At 42.2% G+C, this 24,833-nt stretch overlaps 1 protein-coding gene across 1 annotated transcript in view; it reads left to right on the top strand.

The window, feature by feature from the left end:
* The first annotated feature begins 6 nt into the window (after positions 1–6).
* Positions 7–24,833, top strand: part of ANKRD29 (ankyrin repeat domain 29) — a 66,121-nt gene continuing 41,294 nt past the window's right edge. Inside the window, exons 1-2 of the mRNA XM_034642195.1 lie at positions 7–105; positions 9,984–10,094. Coding sequence (XP_034498086.1) covers positions 85–105; positions 9,984–10,094 — 132 coding nt within the window. The 5' untranslated portion in view covers positions 7–84. The remainder of the gene's footprint in view (positions 106–9,983; positions 10,095–24,833) is intronic.

Raw genomic sequence — 24,833 nt, 5'->3', positions numbered from 1 at the left:
CGGAACGCGGCGGGGAGGGCACGGCGGGCTGGGGCGGGCGTCCCCGGCCGGAAGCGCGCAGGTCGCGCTGGGGTGGCCGCGGACATGTGCAGGATGTCCTTCAAGGTGAGCGCCACGGGCTCCGGGAGGGAGTGCCGGGCTGGGCGGCAGACCTGCGGCGGCGGGCAAGCCCCTGGGGCGCTCCCGGGGTCACCGGCGCCGCGTGGCCCGCAGGGTGGAATGAGGGCCGCCCTGGGTGCTAGCGGGGGACAAGGGGAAGCGACCGGGCTGGAGTGGCTCCTGTGGTTTGTGGTTTGGTTGTGTGGGCTTTGCTTGAAAAGCTTTAGGTACTTACGGCCGCAGGTCGGGGGAGCCCGGTCGCGGAGCGAAGGGGCGGCGGGGACTGTCGTCGGGGTAACGGGCGGGGGCGGGGCGGGGAAGCCAGCGGTCAGCGCTTTCCTGCGGCCGCGCCCCGGGAGAGACCCGGCCTGCGGCACCGATTCCCGACTCTGCGTCCTCATTTCCGAATGCCCCCGGCGCGACTGTCGCCTCCTCTCCAGAGCACTTTTTGGACGCTAAAGCTGAGTGCCCAGCAGAGTGGAGCTGCAGCTCATTACCAGGCTTCAGTGTCCTAAGGAGTCTTGATTTAAAAGAGTTTAAAGTCATACCATTTAATCCTCACATTTCAGGATGAAAATGACGGTACTTGATTTGCCTCTATTGAAAGGTCTTAGTAAAAATAATTAAAATGTATTGAGCACTTAAAATGTGCCTGACTCTGAGCCAAGGGCATCTGGGCGCATCTTCTGAATCCTCAGGAAGATCCATGAAATGGTACTTTCGTGTGTGCCTCTCCTTTTTTTTTTTTTTAAAGCAAGAAGACTAAAACATGGAGAAGTTAAATAACTTATCACAGTCTTGCAGCAGTAAATGAATAATATTAACAATGAAACCCTAATGTGGCTGGCTCCCATCTCCTCCAGTAGCTCATGTAAACAGAGGGATGATATGTTGAGGTTTGCATGTTAGAAAGACCTCTGGCCACAGTTTGGAGAAGGGAGCCAGCTGAGGTCATCTTGTTAAGTGGTGGGGACTAGGGAACAGGTGTCTAGAATGGAAGGAAGTAAACAAATATGAGTGACTTAAAACAATTTGAATCTATGGAATTCTGTAATTGATATTATTTCCTGAGTTAGGGAAGACTAGAGAGGTAAAGATAAAATGTTTGGTTTAGGACATGTAAAGTTTAAGGATGGATGGAAGTCCAGGTAGAGATGTTGATTAGACAGATCTACAACCTGGGAACCCCGGGAGTATAGTCTAGGCAGGAGATAGAGATGAGCTGATGTAGGAGTGAGCAGTGTTAAGTGCAAATTAAACCCGTGAGAATGAATGTGATTGCCCAGTGAGACCATGTAAAAGTGGAAAACAGGACTGAAGACAAAATCTTGAAGAAGATCAAGCCTTGAGAATGAGCAGAATAAGAGAAGCCCATTGAGAAAACTGAAGAGCAGCCAGCGATGTATGAGAACAGTCAGAAGCGTGTGCTGATATTTAAGCCAAGATCTCTAATCCTTTGATAAAGATGGGGAGGAACTCAGTGATAAATACTATAGAGAAACCAAGCTGGGAATTGAAAAGTGTCCATTGTATTTAGTAACAAACGGCCGCTGGTGACCTTGCTCAGAGCAGTTTCAGTGAAGTGCTGGCTTCAGGAGCCAGACTGCAATAGCTTCAAAAGACAGTGGGTAGGAACCACCAGTATCCAGAACTGTTTCAAAAAATTCTGCGAGAAACAGTGGCCACCGCAGGGATTTGGAGCTGGCCAAGGGTTGGTTTGCTTTAAAATGGTACAGACTTGACCATCTTTAAATGAGGACAAATATCTCAACAATGAAAAGACAAATAACCCAATTTAAAAATGGGCAAAGGAGATGAATAGACATTTCTCCCAAGAAGATACACGGATGGCCAATAAGCACCTGAAAAGATGCTCAACACCGTTAGTCATCAGGGAAATGCAAATCAAAACCATAATGAGACACCATTTCACACCCACTAGGATGACTATAATCAACAAGGCTGACAGCGTCAGGTGTGTTGGCAAGGATGCGGAGAAATTCAAGTCTTCATACCTTGCTGGCTGGAATGTAAAATAATGCAGTCATATTAGGAAACAGTCTGGTTGTTCTTCAAAAAGTTAAGCATAGAGTTACTATGTGACCCAGCAATTCCATTCCTCCGTATATACCCAAAAGAAATGCAAATGCCTGTTTACACAAAAACTTGTACACAGATGTTCATTTTTGTTATTCATAATAGCCAAAAAGTGGAAACAACCCAAATGTCCATCATTTGTGTATCATTGATAAACAAAAGGTATGTATTAGCTTGAGCTGCCATAACAAAATACCATAGACTGGGCAGCTTAAACAGCAGGCCTTTAATTTCACACGGTTCTGGAGGCCGGGACGTCCAAGATCAAGGTGCCAGCAGATTCATCGTCTGGTGAGAGCTCTCTTCCTGGCTTGTAAACAGCCACATTCTCACTGGATCTTCATATGGAGAGAGGAATCTCTGGTGTCTCTTCCTTTTCTTAAAAGAACACTGATCCCATCATGGGGACTGTACCCTCTGGATCTCATCTAACCTAATTACCTCCCAAAGGCCTCACCTCCAGATACTATCACGCTGGGAATTAGGGCTTCAACATGTGAGGTTGGGGGCGGGGGTGTGGGAACACAAATTTTCAGTCCATACCATGATGTAATGAAGGAGCAGAGATTTGTATACCTGCCCAGAAGGACAGCATCTTGAAGGCAAGTGAGGAGAGCCTAACCACATTTTCCACGCCAGGGCTGGTGTGGGAGAAGGCCCAGCCCCACCAGATGGGAGGCACCGGTGAGCTTACCGCAGGGAGAGAGGAAATGCTGTGTGCCAGGTTAAGGAAGGGGAGTTGATTTTCCATGAAGTAGACTTCAAAACGGCACACACGGAAGGCCTGAGGGCAAGGGGAGCAGAGTCGCAGGCCAGTTGATTGAGCCTGCCCTAGCCCTAGCTAGCATACTATCAAACATATTAAAATGTACCCACAGCCCAAGATAATAGACTTTTTATTGTACATTTTTGGAAGGGTTTTTATTATATTGCTATTAAAGCAATTTATTCATGAATAACATTTAATTTATATTTGTGATTTTTCTGCAACTTTCATATATAGTAATTCTTGTGCAGTGAGAAACTCAGACCTACAAATTATTTTCACGTGCCACCAATATTTTATGAATACCAAATTTAGCAGTGAATATAGTTGCCAAAGATGGTACATTTTCTCACTATTTTATTTGTTCACTTTGATTTTATTTTTTTTTATTTTTATTTTTTAAAGATTTTATCTATTCATTTGATAGAGATAGAGACAGCCAGGGAGAGAGGGAACACAAGCAGGGGGAGTGGGAGAGGAAGAAGCAGGCTTCCAGTGGAGGAGCCTGATGTGGGGCTCGATCCCAGAATGCTGGGATCACACCCTGAGCCAAAGGCAGACTGAGCCACCCAGGTGCCCCTCACTTTGATTTTAAAGCCGTAGATTAACTTTATTTCCATAGGCCTCTGCAAGTCTCATAGGCCCTCGTCCCTGGGTCCCCACAGCCTTTGTTTAAAAAGCCCCGGCGTTGTTGGCCACGTCTGTGGGAGAATAAACAGAGCATCGTAAGTCACAAGTTAGCCTCTTACCGATGACTTAAGAGGCACCACATGTAGGGCGGTTTGCTTCTGAGCCACACGGACCCCTTTGCAGCTACTTCTCCTCGCTCCATTAAGCTATCAGCAATCACTGGTCTGCCTCCAGTAAACTTCCTCTTTCAAAATTGGCAAGTCCTCATTTGTTCTGGTTGGGAAAACAGACACATGTTTATTAGAATTATTTTTAAAGTAAAAGCAAACTCAGGGTGCAGGTCTGAGCCTTTTCATGGAATAAAGGTCATGGGTTTCAGTACACTGACTTGTGACCTTATAACCGCTGTTTCAACTACTCAGGACTTATTCTTCAGGCCTGAGGTTGCCAAAAGCCTAACGCAATGAGGAAGGAGACTCTTAATGCGGTGTAGGAAGTCACTGGAGTGGAGGAAACATTGCTAGAGAAAGAACAATGCCTGCATCTTTCTTGAGCTTGTTTTACCCAAGAGGACAGAGTGTCTCCATACCATGTTTCATCTTGGTGATAGAAGCTGCTCATGGCTGGGCTAAAAGTAGGGGAGCTTGTATTTTCCATCCTTGTTCTGAAAGTACATAAATTATCTCATAATCAGCTTCAACTCACCGGTCAGCTAAAATTATTTGAACTGCAGGAAAATAAATTTACAAAGCCACATATGTTTTTAAATGGCTTTATTGAAATACAGATCACATACCAATAATTCACCCATGGAAAGTGTTCATTTCAGTGGTTTTTGGAATATTCAGAGTTGTGCAACCATCAGCACAATCAATTTTAGGATATTTTAATCATCACCCCAAATAAATCACATACCCATTAGCATCACTCTCTCCCCCACCCCCAAACTTCCCAGCTTTAGATAACTGCTACTCTACTTTCTGTCTCTATAGATTTGCCTATTCTTGACGTATCTTTTTTTTTTTTAAGATTTTATTTATTTATTCGACAGAGATAGAGACAGCCAGCGAGAGAGGGAACACAAGCAGGGGGCGTGGGAGAGGAAGAAGCAGGCTCCTAGCGGAGGAGCCTGATGTGGGGCTCCATCCCATAACGCCGGGATCACGCCCTGAGCCGAAGGCAGACGCTTAACTGCTGTGCCACCCAGGCGCCCCTTGACATATCTGTCTTAAACAGACTTTCCACATGGTCTTGAGTTCTGAGTTTGGAAATGCTGGTGGTATTAAATGATCCCACCTCTAAGGTAGAATGCTTGGGGCAAATCACTTACTTTTTCCCTTCAGTTTCCTATCACCTTCAGAAGTGTAACAATACTGACAACATAGGGTTTATGTTTCTCTAATGTTTATCAAACATTCTGAAAATTTCAAGTACTTAGCATGAAGGGGACAATGGATTAGAATAGCCAGTGACAGGGCACCTGGGTGGCTCAGGTGGTTAAGCATCCGACTCTTAGTTTCGGCTCAGGTCATGGTCTCAGGGTCCTGAGATCAAGCCCCAAGTCAGGCTCCACACTGAGCACAGAGTCTGCTTGTCCCTGTCCCTCTGCTCCTACCTCTGCTCTCACTCTCTCACTCTCTCAAATAAATTTAAAAACCTTAAAAAAGAATAGCCAGTGACATCTCAAAAGTGTCCTTCTGCACATGGCTTCTCAGTCCTGCATTCTATCCTTATTTAATGTGGCCTCTAACATCAAAGAAATTCATTACTAATGTTCCCTTGATTGAATTAATAAATACACAAGCGAAACCCACAGAATTCTAAACCCTTTTTAAAACTAATGATTTAAATCTCTACCCCCTTTTAGCTTTTAATCAGAATTCCAGTTCTGTACAAGTAACAATTTCCCTTCTGTGTTTCCTCTCCCCTTCCTTCCTGTAACTAATTGCTGGTAACGTAATAATGAGCAGTGTGTGAGCCAAAATCCTGGCAGTAAAGGGGAGAAAAAGAAGAAAATATGGCATATGTGGAAGTTTACACTCAATTTTTCTCCCAGGGCATAAGATATAAGACCTCAGACTCTGGACTCAGAGTTGGGTTTGAATGCTGGTTCCTAACTCCATGACCTTGAGTGATCCATTTCTGTGCCTCAGTTACCTCATCTTAAGAATGGGAATAATAGGGGCGCCTGGGTGGCTCAGTTGATTAAGCGTCTGCCTTTGGCTCAGGTCATGATCTCAGGATCCTGGGGTGGAGTCCCAAGTAGGGTTCCCTGCTCAGTGGGGAGTCTGCTTTTCCCTCTCCCTCTAACGCTTCCCCTGCTTGTGCTCTTGATCTCTCCCTCTCTCAAATAAAAAAATAAAATCTTAAAAAAAAAAAAAAGAATGGGTATAATAAAAACACCTATGTCATGAGGCTGATCTGGGAATTCCTGCCTCAGAGCAGTGAAAGTGCTTACACACCGGATGCAGACAGAGCAAGATCTCAGCATTGGTTGGTGCTGCTGTTCCTCATAATATCATGACCAACAGGCCTGCCTGAGGGAGGCTCACTGGCCTCACTATAGAGATCAGAAAAATCAAGAAAGAGGTTAAATAGTAAAGCACTTCCACGTGCATCATCGCCTTCAAAGGCTAAAGGACTCGCCCCTGTTCACTCTCCAGCACTTACTATGGTGTGCGTATCATCAGAGGAGGTTTGGAAGTAATCCGGGCAACAGGGTGTGTATCGACCCCAAAGAGAAGGAAGGTCAAGGGACTTTCCGTCTTGGCAGAAGACCAGCTTGGAATGAGGGTAGGAAGGAGGCCAGCAGGGTCAGTGCTGCCTTTTTCCTCGCTGTCTACGGAAGTCCACCAGAGGCAGAAGAGTGGGATGGCTGAAAGGGCAGCCCCGAGCACCAGACTGCCTGGGTCCGAAGCCTGCCTGTGCTTTCTCCCTTACCTCACCTGTGCAACAGTGCCCACCTCACCGAGCTCTGATGGGGATTCAATGAGGTCGTATGTGTGGAGCATATCCCAAGTGCTACAGAACTTAGTATTAGCGCAAGATACCTGCCCTCCACCAACTGCGTCCGCCGCAGCATGATCGGAGAGCTTAGCCACGGTTATGGTAGTCATTTCCTCCTGGAAGCCCCTCGGGCACAAAGCGCATTCGCAGCTGAACTCATCATTTTTTCCCAAAGCCTGCCCCTCTTAACAGCATTTGCCACTTTCAGGAAGGGCACCGCCTCAACCAGGCACTCAAACCAGAAACCCAGGAGTCAGTCCAGACTCCTTGCCCCCCACCTTCTCCTGCCTATATGGTCGCAGACCAAAACTGTTTAGTTTGGTTCCTTAACATTTCTCCAGTCTGTCTCATCCTCCCGCCCCACTATTGTTAGCTTGAGCTCGGGTCCCCATCTTCTCCTGCCTTGTCTATGCAATAGTCCCCTAACCCTTGTAGACACCAACCTCAGTCTGGCTCCAGGCATCACTCCATTCTCCCTGAGGCTGTCAGGGACCTTTCTAAAACACAAAACCGATAGTGTCTCCCCACCTTAAAACCCTGCCTTGGCTCCCCTGTGCCCAGACAAACCCCATGGCATGGCCCAGCAGATCCTTTGGGATCTGGCCCTGCCTGCTTTCAGCCCCACAGTGTCCCCTGCCCTCTCCCTACTCCTATCCTTCTCTTCAGCCCTTCCGAGCTAATGACAGTTCCCAGAATGCTGTGGCGAGGCTCCGTGTCTTTGCTTCACTGCCCTGTCTGCCGGGGATGCTTCTCACTCAGTTCCCTGCTCATCTTTTGAGACTCTTCTTGAGAATTCCTTCTCTTTGAAGCCTTTCCTGGCTACCCCCTCGTATAGGCTCGGCCATTCTGTGCTCTCACAAGTAATCCGCATTCCTGTTCTAGCACCCGTAATTAACTTCTGATGTCTGTTGGCATGATTTGCTTTCCTACTGGGCAGTAAAGCCATTAGAGCAGAGATCAAGGTTGACTTGTACCTCTTGTCCTAGCCCCTGGCCAGGACCACCGTCCCTAATACAGGCCAGTATGACCAAGCAAATGAATTTCAAAGAGCTGTGAGGACTTTGCATTTATAGCTAGCATTTCTTGAGTGTTCACCATCAAACGGAGTTGACATGTATTCTCTCCTTTAATTCTCTAACAACACATGGCAGAAGTGCTACTCCTGGCATTATTATTCCCATTTTACTGGGACAGAGACAAGTTAAATAACCTGCCCAGGGTCACAGAGCTGGCAAGTAGCAGGCTTAGGACTTGAACTCAGCTCTTCAGCTCTTTCTACCCCAAATCGACTCTCTTGCCTCCACCTCCCAGTAAAACAGGCACTTGAGGGAGAATGAAATCTGTCCGGCTTTTCACAAAGCTCAGTTTCTAAAACCTTGTGGGAAACCAGGAAATCTGGCCCTGACAGGAGAGAAAGCCCCGAGGCCATCCTCAAGGCAGGAGAGTTTATTATGACAATAGTAGTTTGTGGTTTCCAGATGGTTTTTGAAAATAATTTGGGGTTAAAGAGAAACAACAAAATCACTAAAAACGATTTACAATTTATTACTCTCAAGTCTTCATGTTTCAGGAAAAGCCACCAGAGCTGTTCCCTGGTGCATGTTAAGTTCTCTTCCTAATTCACCCTCCAGACTTCATGTTGGCCTTGTGCAATCTCCCTAATGAAAGGGCATTGTTTCATGATCGATGCTACAAGTCGGACCTGCCTAGCCATCACTCCAGCCAGTCACCGACAGCGGCAATGGTGGACCCAGCCTGGTAGAAAAGCCGCCGACCCTGGGTGTGAATGTCACCATTGCATTTTGGCCTGAAAACTCGTGGAACCATAACATTTACGCCTTTGGGGAAAGCAAATTGTTCATCTGGAATTTGAGGGGATTTTTGTTATTCCTCCTACCTGAGCCAGGAAACTATTCAAAGTATGTTTGCAACCTGCTTAGCACTCCCCACTTGGCCACACTCTCCTCCAGGAACGCACAAGAGCTCTAAGTCGTGGGTGAGCTGAAGGGCTGCCGAAAAGAAATCCTCATACCAACAGATGCCCCCTTCCCCGTGCTCTCACTGTGCTTTCACTTTAGATGGCTCCGTGGATGGGCGCCTGGCTGTCTCACTCAGTAGAACATGAGACTCTTGATCTCGGGGTTGTGAGTTTGAGCCCCACACGGGGTGTGGACTTTACCTAAACTTTTTTTTTTTTTTTTAGTTCTTTTTAATCTTTAGATGACTCCTTGTTGTGGGTGACATTTTTGTGTTTTCTTTTTGACTTAGCATAGGTAAGTAAGATATTGAATTTAATACCTGATCAGTATATTTAAAAGATATATTGCATAAAAAGGCTTTGGGTTCGGATAGAAGTTTTAAGTCCACCCAGAAAAGTACTTTTATTGAACAATTTGAATGCTAGAAAATTTCCTGAGACCAGCAAAATTCTTTATAGTACCAATTCTCAATTTAATTTTGCCTACTGATTCTAACTTTGTAAAGAAAAGTGCAAAGAGGGGGAAAAGCAAGCATCTGTAAGCATTTATGACATGTTGGGTATTGTTTTCGCCAATTACCCTACATCATTTAATCCTTAACCCAGAGCTGTCTGGTTCCAGAGCCCCTCCCTCCATGGACTGTTCTCTATAGATCCAAATTGATGTGTTTTAGGCAAGGCGACTGTACTGCAGTCAGCTCTCCCACTCTGATTTTTGAAGAACTGTTGGCCAGCTCTATTCCTTCCACAGCATGGTTCCAACATTAACTTTGCAACTTTAAAATAACGCAGCGGTGGAAAGAAGGATCCATGTGAGGACACATAACAGTGTTTTCTGCCCAGAGTTCTTCATTCTTAACTGAATCCTCTGATAAGTTCCAGCTGAAGCAAAAAAGATTAGGTGGAGGGAAGCTGAGGCCTTGACCCAGAAAGCTGGAATTGGGTAGAAAGTTGAGGGCATAGAAAAGGTGTGGGTTGGGGAGGTCAGAATTGGGAGAGATTTCTCTCTGCTTAGAGGTGAAAAGGGATTTGGGAACTTTTCAGGGAGGAAATAGCATTTAAGCAGAGCCTTGGCCTTGAAGGATGGGGGACAACTCCTTTCGAGCAAAAAGGAAACTGTGAACAAAGACACAAGAGGCAGGAAAGTGAGAACATTGGTGGGAAATAGGGTATAAATAGTGCCGTATTATCAACAACACTGCTCTTCATAATAGCACTCCGGTATCTGGTATAAAATAGAATGTGTTCCATAACCAAGTATATTACGATCGTCTGTTGCTGGAGGAGCAGTCTTTCCATGCTACGACACATCCGGAAATTCTGCTTTTTGAATAGTATGTATTTGCATAGCAGTGGTCACATTAACCGATGTCAAGTTTAAGATCCTGTCTCATTTTGCTTCTGCAGAAGGAAACTCCACTTGCCAACGCCGCATTCTGGGCAGCAAGGAGAGGCAACCTGGCTCTGCTCAGGCTGTTGTTGAACAGTGGTCGGGTGGATGTGGACTGCAGGGACAGTGTACGGACGGATTCATTCGGTATATGCATGCCAAGGGCACACCGTTTCCCCTGCTGGCATGAGAGCAGCTCATGAATACATTTCCCTTTACAGTGCTTATCTATTCTTTCTGTATGCTTGCTTTATTTTTTTAAAAAGTCCAAGGTACCGTGGTGAATGTAAAAACATGCTGGGGGCGGGGGCCACCTGGGTGGCTCAGTTGGTTAAGAGTCCAACTCTTGATTTCTGCTCGGGTCGTGGTTTCAGGGTGTGAGATCGAGCCCCAAGTCAGGCTCTGTGCTCAGTGGAGAGTCTGCTTGGTGTTCTTTGCCTCTGCCTTTCCCCCCACTCACACACACTTGTACATGCGCTCACTCGCTTTCCCTCAAATAAATATTTTTTAAAATTAAAAACAAATTAGGGAAACCATTACATGCATAAAACGGAAGGCAGCCACAATAAGGAAAGAGGCACTTCACTGGGAATTAGAATTGGCAAGTTCCAAGAAGGAAAGCGTTTTTAGTCAGAGAATTCAAACCAACTGCTTCCATGGAAGGTGGAGATAATTCAGAGCAGAAGAGGACTGCCATGAATATGTAAGTTGGGTTTTTCTCCAAAGATAAGAGAACTGACAATGGAAGCTGCCACCCAGCCCTTTACCTTTCATTATCGTTGCAAATATCAGTACACTCACTGGCAAGGAAGTGGTCTAAAAATAGACACTAGTGCCCACCGGCTGGCATCATTTAGGGAGCCCTTCCCTTCCCAGGTAGAAGCAGCGATTTCTCTGTACTCAGCAGGACTATGCATCTCTGGGGATCAGGAAGACCTCAAATGAGAGAGAGAAAGAGACACACCAGAAATACTTTGATTTTAAGAATAAAAATGTTTTCAAGGGAGCCTTATTGTTTTCCCAAAAGCAGGTTGTGCCATTTCCAGCTTTTATTGCACAAATTTGGGAAGTGAGATCAGCCGCCAGCCTGAAATATCCAAGTTTGCTCCACTTTGCCCACTGGGGGCATCGGTATGCAGTGTCTTGGGTTTGCACCTCCAGATTCACCCAGACCCTTCTTCAGCTTGCTCTGTGTCCCGAAGCCTGAAAGGTAGGGCCTAGTGGACTTGCTTCCCTCTGGCCTCCAGTTGGGTTTGGCCAATGTACGCACTGGTAAGAATCAGAGGGTGGGAGGAGAGGGACGTTGGGGAGCCGGTGTCCCCTGCTTTGTTTGGCAGCAGTGTTCTAGCTCTGTGTCCTGGGAGTCACAACGTTCCTCCGCCACCCTGTGCCTTCAGGCTGGGCTGGCAGGGGAGCCCCGCTGCCGCTAGTTCCCAGTTCAACATTGTTCTTGTAGTGTCCCTACACCCAGGACCCAGCTTTATAAATCACTAACTTTCTTCTGGCTACCCCAGTGTGACTGTGCCATCTGTTCCTTGCTGGGACCCAGGCTGATAGGAGGTCAGGCATCTGTGAACTGGCCGTCCCAGTCTTATGTGGGTCTTCCAGGCCAGCAGGGCCACACTGTGCCACACTGGAGTAGGGGAGCTGGTTTTCATTGTGGCCTCACCCCCAATCACATTGATTACCACTTTTCCTCTTCTTCTTGACGTCACTTTTTCTCAGCCACCCCATAACTCTTTCCCGACTTTCAGTTTCCTAGGGGCCACCTCACAGCATCACACACATCCTGCCCCCCAGACAGTAAGTACCCCGAACTCTCAGCCTTACCAGCGCCCTTTCCCACTCAGTGTGACGGGTCCTGCTTCCTCCTTTCCCCTCAGAGCTCATCGTCTGTCTCTCTTGGTCTGCTATCTCAATCAGAAATTTTACTTCTATGAACAGATACTAATACGTTTACTCCTCCTTGTTTAAAATAGAAGCTCATTTTATTAACAGCTCTCTGGAGAAATGATTCCTTAACCCAAAGGAGTGAGTCTATTTGCTAGATCATAGGGTAGCTCTATTCTTAACCTTTTGAGGAAGCTCCATACTGTTTTCCAGAGTGGCTGCACCAGCTTACATTCCCACCAACACTGTAAGAGGGTTCCCCTTTCTCCACATCCTCGCCAACGTGTTGTTTCCTGTGTTGTTAATTTTAGCCATTCTAACAGGTGTGAGGTGGTATCTCATCGTGGTTTTGATCTGTGTTTCCCTGCTGCTGAGTGATGCTGAGCATCTTCTCATGCACTACTAGGTCTTTACCCAAAGGATACAAAAATACAGATTTGAAGGGATACATGCACCCCAGTGTCTATAACAGCATTATCAACAATAGCCAAACTGTGGAGAGAACTCAAATGTCCATCGACTGATGAATGGATAAAGAAGATACGGTGTGTGTGTGTATAATGGAATGTTACTCAGCCATCAAAAAGATGAAATCTTGCCATATGCAAAACATGGAGCTAGAGTGTATTTTGCTAAGTGAAATAAGCCAGTCAGAGAAAGACAGCTACCATCTTGATCTCACTCACATATGGAATTTAAGAAAGAAAACAGATGAACATATGGGAAGAGGGAAAAGAGAAAAAGGAGAGAGGGAAACAAGCCATAAGAAACTCTTTTTTTAAAGATTTTATTTATTTATTTGACAGAGAGAGAGGGCACAAGTGGAGAGGAGGGGCAGAGGGAGAAGCAGATTCCCCACTGAGCAGGGAGCCCGATGTGGGACTCAATCCCATGACCCTGGGATCATTCATTACCTGAGCTGAAGGCAGACACTTAACCAACTGAGCCACCCCAGTGCCCCAAGGAGACTCTTTTAACAGTAGAGAACAAACTGAGGGTTGATGGAGGAAGGTGGGGTGGGGGATGGGCTATCTGGGTGGTGAGTAATAAGGAGGGCACTTGTTATGATGAGCGCTGGGTGTTGTATGTAAGTGATAAATCACTGAATTCTACTCCAGAAACGAACATTGCACTATATGTTAACTACCTAAAATTTAAATTTAAAAATAAATTGATTAAAAATATAAAAAATTTAAACAAAGGAGCGAGTCTAAATGATGGTAATTTCAGACAGCTTATTGATTTTGAAAGGGTCTCTAAGATTGGTAGTAACAGAGACAGGGAGATGTTTGGGAACAGTACAGGTCTTGGTTCCCCTCAAAATTTCCCTGGGAGGATTTCTACTTCCTTCCGGTGCCACCTGAACATGGAGTCTGGGTTCCAGAATGTCCCTGGTGGTGAATGATCTCTGACTAGTCCTGCTGTGGCCAATGGGGCCCACCTTCTGATTCTCCTGGAACTCCTAGGAGAGCTGATGGAATGCAAGGAGAGGCCCTGGGGCTCTCTTGGGGACTGCTCCCAACATCAAGTTCATGACCGTGTTCAAACTTCCAACAAATAGCATTTAAAGAATGAATACATTGGGGCGCCTGGGTGGCACAGCGGTTGGGCGTCTGCCTTCGGCTCAGGACGTGATCCCAGCGTTATGGGATCGAGCCCCACATCAGGCTCTTCCGCTATGAGCCTGCTTCTTCCTCTCCCATTACCCCTGCTTGTGTTCCCTCTCTCGCTGGCTGTTTCTATCTCTGTCAAATAAATAAATAAAATCTTTAAAAAAAAAAAAAGAATGAATACATTATCTCTAGGCCACCCACCACACAGCAAAGCTTTGATTTTCTGACATTCACCTTCATTTCTAGATTAATGTTGTCTTCACGTGGTGTTTACATTCTTTGCTTCCTTCATCTCTCTGATGCACGCTTACCACCAGAGGTGCAGTGGCAAGCTTCCTCTGGCCTTTTGAGATGTGTGAAGGTATGAATGTCGCTGTGGTGTTTGCTGTAGTCTTCGCCACATTCATATCCACTGTGTCCTCTGTTGAAAATCAATGAGTTTTAAAAGGTACATTTTAACATCAGCCAATGAAATAAATTAACCTTAATCTTTAGGGAATTACAGTTTGTCCAGCTGATAAGTTTTGAATATAAGGAAACATTTTTATGTAGCTTAATAACTACATTGACAGATACTACTTCTTTTATTCTCTTTCTCCCTTGTCTTTAGCCTCTTTTTCTCAATTGACCATGATGTGGAATTGAGATACAATTAGAGAGTATTTTTAAATTTGTTTCATTCATGGCTCCTTCCTTTAAAGCAAATGCACATAACATTTTTAATCTTTCTTTTTAAACATCAAAATTAAGTTGCTCTGTGCTTCTTGTGCCTCATGATTGATTTTTATTTTGAAACAAGTATAACCTATGATAAAATTTCTTACCTCTCATGTAAAGGATGCATTTATAGCTGTCTATTCAGATTGGATTTCTTTTTAAATTTTAATTCCAGTGTAATTAACATACAGTGTTATATTAATTTCAGGTGTATACTATAATGATTCAACAAGTCCGTGTATTACTTAGTGCTCATCAAGATAAGTGTACTCTTAATCCCCTTCACCTATTTCCCCCACCCCCCCACCCATCACCCCTCTGGTAACCATCAGTTTGTTCTCTCTCAGTTAAGAGTCTGTTTCTTGGTTTATCTCTTTTTTCCCCCTTTGTTTGTTTTGTTTTTTAAATTCCACATATGAGTGAAATCAAATTGTATTTGTCTTTCTCTGACTGCCTTACTTCGCTTAACGTTATACTCTCTAGATCCATCCATGTTGTTGCAAATGGCAAGATTTCATTCTTTTTTATTGCTGAATAATATTCATGTGTGTGTGTGTTTGTGTAGGTAGGTAGGTAGATAGATAGATATCTTCTTTATCCATCTATTGATGGACACTTGGACTGCTTCCATATCTTGACTATTGTAAGTAATGCTTTAATAAATGTAGGGGTGCATATATCCCTTCAAATTAGTGTTTTTGTATTCTTAGGGAAAATACCCAGTGTGCAATTATTGGATCATAGGGTATTTCTATTTTTAATTTCTTGAGGAAGCTCCATACCATCTTCTACGGCGGCTGTACCAATTTGCATTCCTACCAACAGTGTGTGAGGGTTCCTTTTTCTCCACATCCTCACCAATACTTGTTCTGTTTGCGATTTTGATTTTAGCCATTCTGACAGGGGTGAGGTGATATCTCATTGTGGTTTTGATTTGCATTTCCCTGAGAATGAGTGATGTTGAGCATCTTTTAATGTGTCTGTTGGCCATCTGGATGTCTTTGGAGAAATGTCTGTTCAGGTCTTCTGCCTATTTTCAAATTGGATTATTTGGGTTTTTTGGTGTTTGGTTGTATAACTTATTTATATATTTTGGATACTAACCCTTTATCAGATCTGTCATTTGCAAATATCTTTTCCAATTCAGTAGGCTTTTAGTTTTATTTGTTGTTTCCTTTGCTGTGCAGAAACATTTTATTTTGGTGTAGTCCCAATACTTTATTTTTGCTTTTGTTTCCCTTGCCTCAGAAGACATATCTAGAAAGATGTTATGGCTTATGTCACAGAAATTACTGTCTGTACCCTCTTCTAGAATTTTTATGGTTTGAGGTCTCATATTTAGGATCTTAATCTGTTTTGAGTTTATTTCTGTGCATGATGTAAGAAAGTGGTCCAGTTTCATTCTTTTGCATGTACCTGTCTGGTTTTCCCAGCACCATTTGTTGAAGAGACTGCCTTTCTCCCCATTGCATATTCTTGACTCCTTTGTCAAAGATTAATTGACCATAACACCATGGGTTTATTTCTGGGCTCTCTATTCTGTTCCTATGTCTATTTTTGTGCCATACTGTTTTTATTCCTACAACTTTGTAACTTGAAATCTGGAATTGTGATACTTCCAGCTTTGTTTTTCTTTTTCAAGATTGCTTTGACTATTCTGGGTCTTTTGTGATTCCATACACATTTAGGATTATTTGTTCTGGCTCTATGAAAAATGCTGTTGATGTTTTGATAGGGATTGCATTCAATCTGTAGATTGTTTTGGAAAGTATGACATTTTAACAATATTTGTTCTTACAATCCATTTGCCTGGAATGTTTTTCTATTTGTTTGTGTCCTCTTCAATTTCTTTCATCAGTGTCTTAAAGTTTTCAGAGTACAACTTTCACCTCCTTGTTTAGGTTTATTCTTACGTATTTTATTATTTTTGGTGCACTTGTAAATGGGATTGTTTTCTTAATTTCTCTTTCTGCTACTTCATTACTAGTGTATAGAAATGCAATGGATTTCTGTACATTGATTTCTGTCTCCTGCAAATTTACTGAATTCATTTGTCAGTTCTAGGGGTTTTTTGGTGGAGTCTTTGGGGTTTTTCTATATATGGTAGCATGTTATCAGCAAATAGTGAAAGTTTTACTTCTTCCTTACTAATTTGATGCCCTTTATTCCCTTTCCTTGTATGATTGCTGTGGCTAAGATGTCTAGTACTATGTTGAATAAAAGTGGTGAGAGTGGAGATCCTTGTGTTGTTCCCGATCTTAGAGGAAAAACTTTCAGTTTTCCCCCATTGAGTATGATGTTCACTGTGGGTTTTTCATATATGGCCTTTATTATGTTGAGATATGTTCCCTCTGTACCTACTTTGCAGAGGGTTTTTTTTTTTATCATGAATGGATGTTGTACTTTGTCAAATGCTTTTTCTGCATCTATTGAGATGATCATATGGTTTTTATCTTTCTCTTGTTGATATGACATATCACAGTGATTGATTTGCAAATATTGAACCACCCTTGCATCCCAGGAATAAAGCCCGCTTGATTGCAGTAAATGATTGTTTTACTGTATTGTTGGGTTCTGTTTGCTAATATTTTGTTGAAGATTTTTGCATCTATGTTCATCAAACATATTGGTCTGTAGTTCTCTTTTTCCGTGGAGTCTTTGTCTGGTTTTGGTATCAGGGTAATGGTGGCCCCACAGAATAAATTTGAAAGTTTTCCTTTCTCTTATATTTTTTGGAATAATTTGGGAAGAATAGGTATTAATAATAGGTATTAATTCATTCTTGAAATGTTTGATAGAATTCACCTGTGAAGCCATCTGGTCTTGGACTTTTGTTTGCTGGGAATTTTTTGATTACTGATTTAATTTCATTGCTAGTAACTGGTTCTGTTCAAATTTTCTATTTCTTCCTGATTCAGTTTTGATAGGTTATATGTTTTTGGGAATTTAAATAATCCTTTGTATTTCAGTGGTGTTGGTTGTTATTTCTCCTCTTTCATATCTGATTTTATTTATTTGAATCCTTTCTCTTTTCTTTTTGATGAGTTTGTCTAAAAGTTTATCAATTTTGTTGATCTTTTCAAAGAAGCAGCTCCTGGTTTTATTGATCTGTTCTGTTGTTTTTTTAGTTTCCATATCATTTATTTCTGCTCTAATCTTTATTATTTCCTTCCTTCTACTGCTTTGGGGTTTAGTTTGTTTGTTTGTTGTTTGTTTGCCTGTTTTCCATCCCCTTTCAGTGTTAGTTAGGTTGTTTATTTGAGATTTCTCTTGCTTCTCAAGGCAAGCCTGTATTGCTGTATACGTCCTTCTTAGAACCACTTTTGCTGCATCCCAAAGATTTTGGACCTTTGTGTTTTCATTTCCATTTGTCTCTATGTATTTTTTAAATTTCTTCTTTGATGTCTTCATTGACCCATTCATTTTTTAATAGCATATTATTAACTTCCATGTATTTATGCTCTTTCCATACTTTTTTCTTTGATTGACTTCTAGTTTCATAACATTTTGGTCAGAAAAGATGCATAGTGTGACTACAATCTTTTTGAACTTATTGATACTTGTTTTGTGCTGTAATATGTGATCTATTCTGGAGAATATTCCATGTGCACTTGAAAAAAATGTGTATTCTGCTGTTTTAGGATGGGATATTCAGAATATATCTGTTAAACCCACCTGGTCCAGTGTGTCATTCAAAGCCACCATTTCCTTGTTTATTTTCTGTTTAGATGATCTGTCCATGATGGGGTGTTAAAGTCCCCTGCTATTATTGTATTACTATCAATTAGTTCCTTTATATTTGTTATTAACTGTTTTATGTATTTGGGTGCTCCCGTGTTGGGTGCATAAATATTTACAATTATTACATCTTTTTGTTGGATTGTCTTTTTATTATTATACAGTGTACTTCTTTGTCTCTTAATGTAGTCTTTTTTTCAAAGTCTACTTTGTCTGAAATAAGTATTGCTCCCCAGGCTTTCTTTTGACATCCATTTGCATGATAAATGTTTCTCCATCCCCACTTTCAATCTGCAGGTGTCTTTTAGTCTGAAATGAGTTTTATAGGCAGCATATGGGTCTTGTTGTTTGGATTTTTTTTTAATATTTATTCATTTATTTGAGAGAAAGAGAGAGAGCACAAGTGAAAGGGGCAGAGAGAGAGGGAGAGAGAGAATTTTAAGTAGGTTCCATGCCCAGTGCAGAGCCTGACATGAGGCTCAATCTCATGACCCTGCGATCATGACCTGAGCCAAAACCAAGAGTCAAATGCTTAACTGACTGCGCCACCCAGGCACCCCAAGGGTCTTTTTTTTAAAAATCCATTCTGTCATCCTATGTCTTTTAATTGGAGTGTTTAATCCAATTACATTCAAAGTAATTAGTGATAGGTATGTATTTATTGCTATTTTCTTACTTGTTTTATGGTTGTTTTTGTAGTTCTCTGTTCCATTCTTCCCTTGCCCACTTCTCTCATGGTAAGTTGGCTTTCTTTAGTGATATTCTTGGATTCTTCTTTGTTTTTTAAATATCTATTACCGGTTTTCAATTTGTGGTTACCATTAGGTTTGCATATAACATCTGCATATAGTAGTCTATATTAAGTTGATGGTCACTTACGTTTGAACTCATTCTTTGCTTCTCTTTACCTCCCCACCCTTATGTTTCAGGTATATGGTGTCATACTTTATATCCTTTTATTTTGTGAGTTCCTTTACTGATTTTTAAAAATGTACTTATTTTTACTGCTTTTGTGCTTCCTATTTTTCTTACTCTTAGTTACAATCTTTCCTTTCCACTCAAAGAGTCACTTTTAACATTCTTGTAGGGGTGGTTCAGTGGTCATGAATCCCTTTAACTTTTGTTTGTCTTGGAAACGCTGTAGCTCTCCTTCTATTCTGAATGATAGTCTTGCGGGGTAGAGTATTTTTGGCTGCATATTTTTTCCTTTTAGCACTTCGAATATATCATGCCACTCTCTTCTGGCCTACAAGATTTCTGTTGAAAAATCTGATAGCCTTAAGGGATTTCTCTTGTATGTAACTGTTTTCTTTTCTCTTTCTGCTTTCAAAATTATCTCTTTATCATTACTCTTTGTCATTTTGATTACTACATGTCTTGGTGTGGACCTCCTCGCATTGATTTTGTTGAGGGAATCTCTCTGCCTCTTGGATCTGGATTTCTCTTTCCTTCCCCAGATTTGGGAAGTTATCAGCTATTATTTCTTCAAATAATTTTTTTAAATAATTTTTATTATATTATGTTAGTCACCATACAGTACATCCCAGGATTCCGACGCAAAGTTCGATGCTTCATTAGTTGCATATAACACCCAGTGCACCATGCAATACGTGCCCTCCTTACTACCCATCACCAGTCTGTCCCATTCCCCCACCCCCTCCCCTCTGAAGTCTTCAGTTTGTTTCTCATAGTCCATAGTCTCTCATGTTTCATTCCCCCTTCTGATTACACACCCTTTCTTTATCCCTTTCTTCCCCTACCGATCACCTAGTTCTTATGTTCCATAGATGAGAGAAATCATATGATAATTGTCTTTCTCTGCTTGACTTATTTCACTTAGCATTATCTCCTCCAGTGCCATCCATGTTGCAGCAAATGTTGAGAATTCGTTCTTTCTGACAGCTGAGTAATATTCCATTGTATACATGGACCGCAGCTAGCATTATCTCCTCCAGTGCCGTCCATGTTGCAGCAAATGTTGAGAATTCGTTCTTTCTGATAGCTGAGTAATATTCCATTGTATATATGGACCACAGCTTCTTAATCCAGTCATCTGTTGAAGGGCATCTCGGCTCCTTCCATGATTTGGCTATTGTGGACAATGCAGCTATGAACATTGGGGTGCATATGGCCCTTCTCTTTACTACGTCTGTATCTTTGGGGTAAACACCCAGTAGTGCAATGGCTGGGTCATAGGGTAGCTCAATTTTTAACTTTTTAAGGGACCTCCACACTGTTCTCCAGAGTGGCTGTACCACCTTGCATTCCCACCGACAATGTAGGAGGGATCCCCTTTCTCCACATCCTCTACAACAATTGTTGTTTCTTGCCTTCTCTATTTTTGCCATTCTAACTGGCGTAAGGTGGTATCTCAGTGTGGTTTTGATTTGAATTTCCCTGATGGCTAATGATTTTGAACATTTTTTCATGTGTCTGTTAGCCATTTGTATGTCTTCATTGGAAAAGTGTCTGTTCATATCTTCTGCCCATTTTATGATTTGTTTATTTGTTTCTCGTGTATTGAGTTTGAGAAGTTCTTTGTAGATCTTGGATACCAGTCCTTTATCTGTGGTGTCCTTTGCAAATATATTCTCCCATTCCGTGGGCTGTCTCTTAGTTTTTTTGACTGTTTCCTTGGCTGTGCAGAAGCTCTTTATCCTGATAAAGTCCCATAAGTTCATTTTATCTTTTATTTCTCTTGCCTTTGGCGATGTGTCGTGAAAAAGGTTGCTCTGGCCGATGTCATAGAAGTTGTTGCCTATGTTCTCCTCTAGAATTTTGATGGATTCCTGTCTCACATTGAGGTCTTTCATCCATTTGGAGTTTATTTTTGTGTATGGTGTGAGAGAGTGGTCAAGTTTCATTCTTTTGCATGTAGCTGTCCAATTTTCCCAGCACCATTTATTGAAGAGACTGTCTTTTTTCCACCGGATGTTTTTTCCTGCTTTATCAAAGATTAGTTGCCCAAAGAGCCGAGGGTCCATTTCTGGGTTCTCTATTCTGTTCCATTGGTCGATGTGTCTGTTTTTGTGCCAGTACCATGCTGTCTTTGTGATCACAGCTTTGTAGTACAGCTCGAAATCCGGCATTGTGATGCCCCCAGCTTTGTTTTTCCTTTTCAACAGTTCCTTGGAGATTCGGGGCCTTTTCTGGTTCCATACAAATTTAAGGACTATTTGTTCCAGTTCTTTGAAAAATGTCCTCGGTATTTTGATCGGGATAGCATTGAAAGTGTAGATTGCTCTGGGTAGTATGGACATTTTAACTATGTTAATTCTTCCAATCCATGAGCATGGAATATTTTTCCATCTTTTTATGTCTTCCTCAATATCTTTCAAAAGTGATCTATAGTTTCTAGGATATAGGTCCTTTACGTCTCTGGTTAAGTTAATTCCAAGGTAACGTATGGTTTTTGGTGTTATTGTAAATGGGATGGATTCCCTAATTTCTCTTTCTTCAGTCTCGTTATTCGTGTATAGAAATGCAACTGATTTCTGGGCATTGATTTTGTATCCTGCCACCTTACTGAATTGTTCTATAACTTCTAATAGTTTGGGAGTGGATTCCTTTGGGTTTTCCATATAGAGTATCATGTCATCTGCAAAGAGAGACAGTTTGACTTCTTCTTTGCCGATTTGGATACCTTTGATCCCTTTTTGTCTTCTGATTGCTGTTGCAAGGACTTCTAGTACTATGTTGAATAATAGTGGCGAGAGTGGGCATCCTTGTCGTGTTCCTGATCTTAAGGGAAAGGCTTCCAGCTTTTCCCCATTGAGAATAATGCTTGCAGTAGGCTTTTCATAGATGGCTTTTATGAGATTGAGAAATGTACCCTCTATTCCTACACTCTGAAGGGTTTTAATCAGGAAAGGATGCTGTATTTTGTCAAATGCTTTTTCTGCATCAATTGAGAGGATCATATGGTTCTTGAGTCTTTTCTTGTTGATATGATGTATCACATTGATTGATTTGCGAGTGTTGAACCATGCTTGCATCCCAGGTATGAATCCCACTTGGTCATGATGGATAATCCTTTTAATGTACTGTTGGATTCTATTAGCAAGGATCTTGTTGAGGATTTTGGCATCCATATTCATTAGAGAAATCGGTCTGTAATTCTCCTTTTTGAGGGGGTCTTTGCCTGGTTTGGGGATCAAGGTAATATTAGCCTCATAGAATGAGTTTGGTAGCTTTCCTTCTGTTTCTATTTTTTGAAATAGCTTTAGGAGAATAGGTATTATTTCTTCTTTGAATGTTTGGTAGAATTCCCCAGGAAAACCGTCTGGGCCTGGAGTTTTATTATTTGGAAGGTTGTTTATCACTGACTCAATTTCTTCATAGTTAATTGGCCTATTTAAGAAATCTATTTCTTCCTGTTTCAGTCTTGGTAGTTTATAGGTTTCCAGGAAGGCCTCCATCTCTTCCAGATTGTTTAGTTTTTTGGCATATAGCTGTTGATAAAAGTTTCTAATAATCCTTGCAATTTCAATGGTGCTGGTCGTGACCTCTCCCTTTTCAGTCATAATTTTAATAATCTCAGTCCTTTCTCTTTGTTTTTGGACAAGTTTTGCCAGTGGTCTATCAATTTTATGGATTCTCTCAAAGAACCAGCTTCTAGTCCTGTTGATCTGCTCTACTGTGCTTCTGGTTTCTAATTCATTGATTTCTGCTCTAATCTTGGTCAACTCCTTCCTTGTCAGTGGGTTAGGCCTGTCCCTCTGTTGCTGTTCCAGTTTCTTGAGGTGAGAATATAGAAACTGCATTTTAGATTTTTCTATTCTTTTGAGTGAGGCTTGGATGGCTATGTATTTCCCCCTTAGGACTGCCTTTGCAGTATCCCATAGGTTTTGGACCGTTGTGTATTCATTCTCGTTGGTCTCCATAAATTGTTTAATTTGTTTTTTGATTTCCTGGTTTATCGAGTCATTCTTGAGCAGGATGGTTCTTAGCCTCCAAGTGTTTGAGTTTCTTCCAGGTTTTTCCTTGTGGTTGAGTTCCAATTTCAGAGCGTTGTGGTCTGAGAATATGCAGGGGATAATTTCAATCTTTTGGTATTGGCTGAGACCTGTTTTGTGTCCCAGAGCATGATCTATTCTTGAGAATGTTCCATGGGCATTTGAATAGAATGAGTATTCTTTGGTTCTGGGGTGTAGTGTTCTATATATATCTATGAGGTCCAACTCGTCGAGTATGGCATTCAAAGCCTTTGATTCTTTGCTTAGTTTTTGCCAGGGTGTTCTGTCTATTTCTGATAGTGGGGTGTTGAGGTCCCCTACTATTACTGTGTTCTTATCTATATGTCTCTTTATTTTGGTTAAGAGTTGGCTTGTGTATCTTGCTGCTCCCCTGTTGGGGGCATATATATTAATAATTGTCATATCCACTTGTTGAATACTTCCTTTAAGAATAATATAGTGCCCTTCTGTATCTCTCTCTATGGCCTCTAGTTTAAAATCCAGTCTATCTGATATGAGAATTGCTACTCCAGCTTTCTTTTGAGGTCCATTTGCGTGGAAGATGGTACTCCATCCCCTTACTCTAAGTCTGAATGCATCTTTGGGTTCAAAATGAGTCTCTTGTAGACAGCAAATGGATGGGTCATGTCTTTTTATCCAATCTGCAACCCTGTGGCGTTTTATGGGAGAGTTTAAGCCATTTAGATTGATAGAGATTATTGACAGATATGATTTTAATGATGCCATTTCTCTTTAAAGTCTTTGTATCGGTTGTGACTTGCTGCTCTGTATCACTCTTGGGGCCTTTTTACCTTTATAGAGCCCCCCTTAATATCTCCTGTAGGGCTGGTTTCGTGGTTACGAAATTGGTTAATGATTGGCGATTTTGGAACGTCTTTATTTCTCCATCAATTCTGAATGACAGCTTTGCTGGATAAAGGATCCTTGGCTGCATGTTTTTCTCTGAAAGAGCTTTAAAAATGCCCCCCCAAGCCTTTCTCTCATTCCAGGTCTCTGTAGACAGGTCTGACGTAATCCTGATACCTTTGCCTTGGTACGTGAGAAATTTCTTTGCCCTGGCCGCTTTCAATACTGTATCCTTGGATCTAATATTTGCGAATTGCACTATGACATGCCGTGGCGTAGGTTTGTCCTGGTTGAGCTTGGATGGGGTCCTCTCTGCCTCTTGGACACGAATGCTTGTTTCCCTTGCTAGATTAGGGAAGTTTTCAGCTACAATTTGTTCAAATATCTCTTCTAGACCTCTGTTTTTCTCCACCCCTTCAGGGATGCCGATGATTCTGACATTGGATCGTTTCATAGAGTCAGTAATCTCCCGTAATCTACATTCGTGGGCGTGGATTTTTTTAAGACCAGCTTCTATTTTCGTTTTTCCTTCTATTAACCCATCCTCCAATTCATTAATGTGTTCCTCTGCCTCGGTGACCCTGGCCATCAGAGCTTCTATTTTTGACTGCATTTGGCTCATAAAATTTTTAATTTCTGTCAGATTCGCTCTCATTTCTGCCCTTAGGGATTCTATATTCTCAGTAACATTTTCGTTAATACTTTTTTCAAGTCTATTCCTCATCTTGACCATTGTTGCTCTGAATTCCATTTCTGATAATTTGGATACATCCATATGTATTAATTCTGTGGCAGAGGCCACAGACTCATTATCTTTTCTTTGCTGGGGGGGACTTCTCCTTCTCGTCATTCTGATGAGGAGAGATTGCGGGGTTGTCCAGAGCCCAAATTATTGACTGGGACCCAGGCTGTGTGCCCTTGTTTTATAGAGATCTTAGGGATGTGGGCTTCTTCTTTAAAGATTTTATTTATTTATTTGAGAGAGAGAGACAGACAGTCAGCAAGAAAGGGAACCCAAGCAGGGGAGTGAGAAAGAAAGAAGCAGGCTCCCAGTGGAGAAGCCCGATGAGGGACTCCTTTCCAGAAC

This window comes from Ailuropoda melanoleuca, chromosome 14 (genome assembly GCF_002007445.2).
Source record: "Ailuropoda melanoleuca isolate Jingjing chromosome 14, ASM200744v2, whole genome shotgun sequence".
Classification (NCBI taxonomy): Eukaryota; Metazoa; Chordata; class Mammalia; order Carnivora; family Ursidae; genus Ailuropoda; species Ailuropoda melanoleuca.
This window is presented reverse-complemented; position numbering and strand designations above follow the sequence as displayed.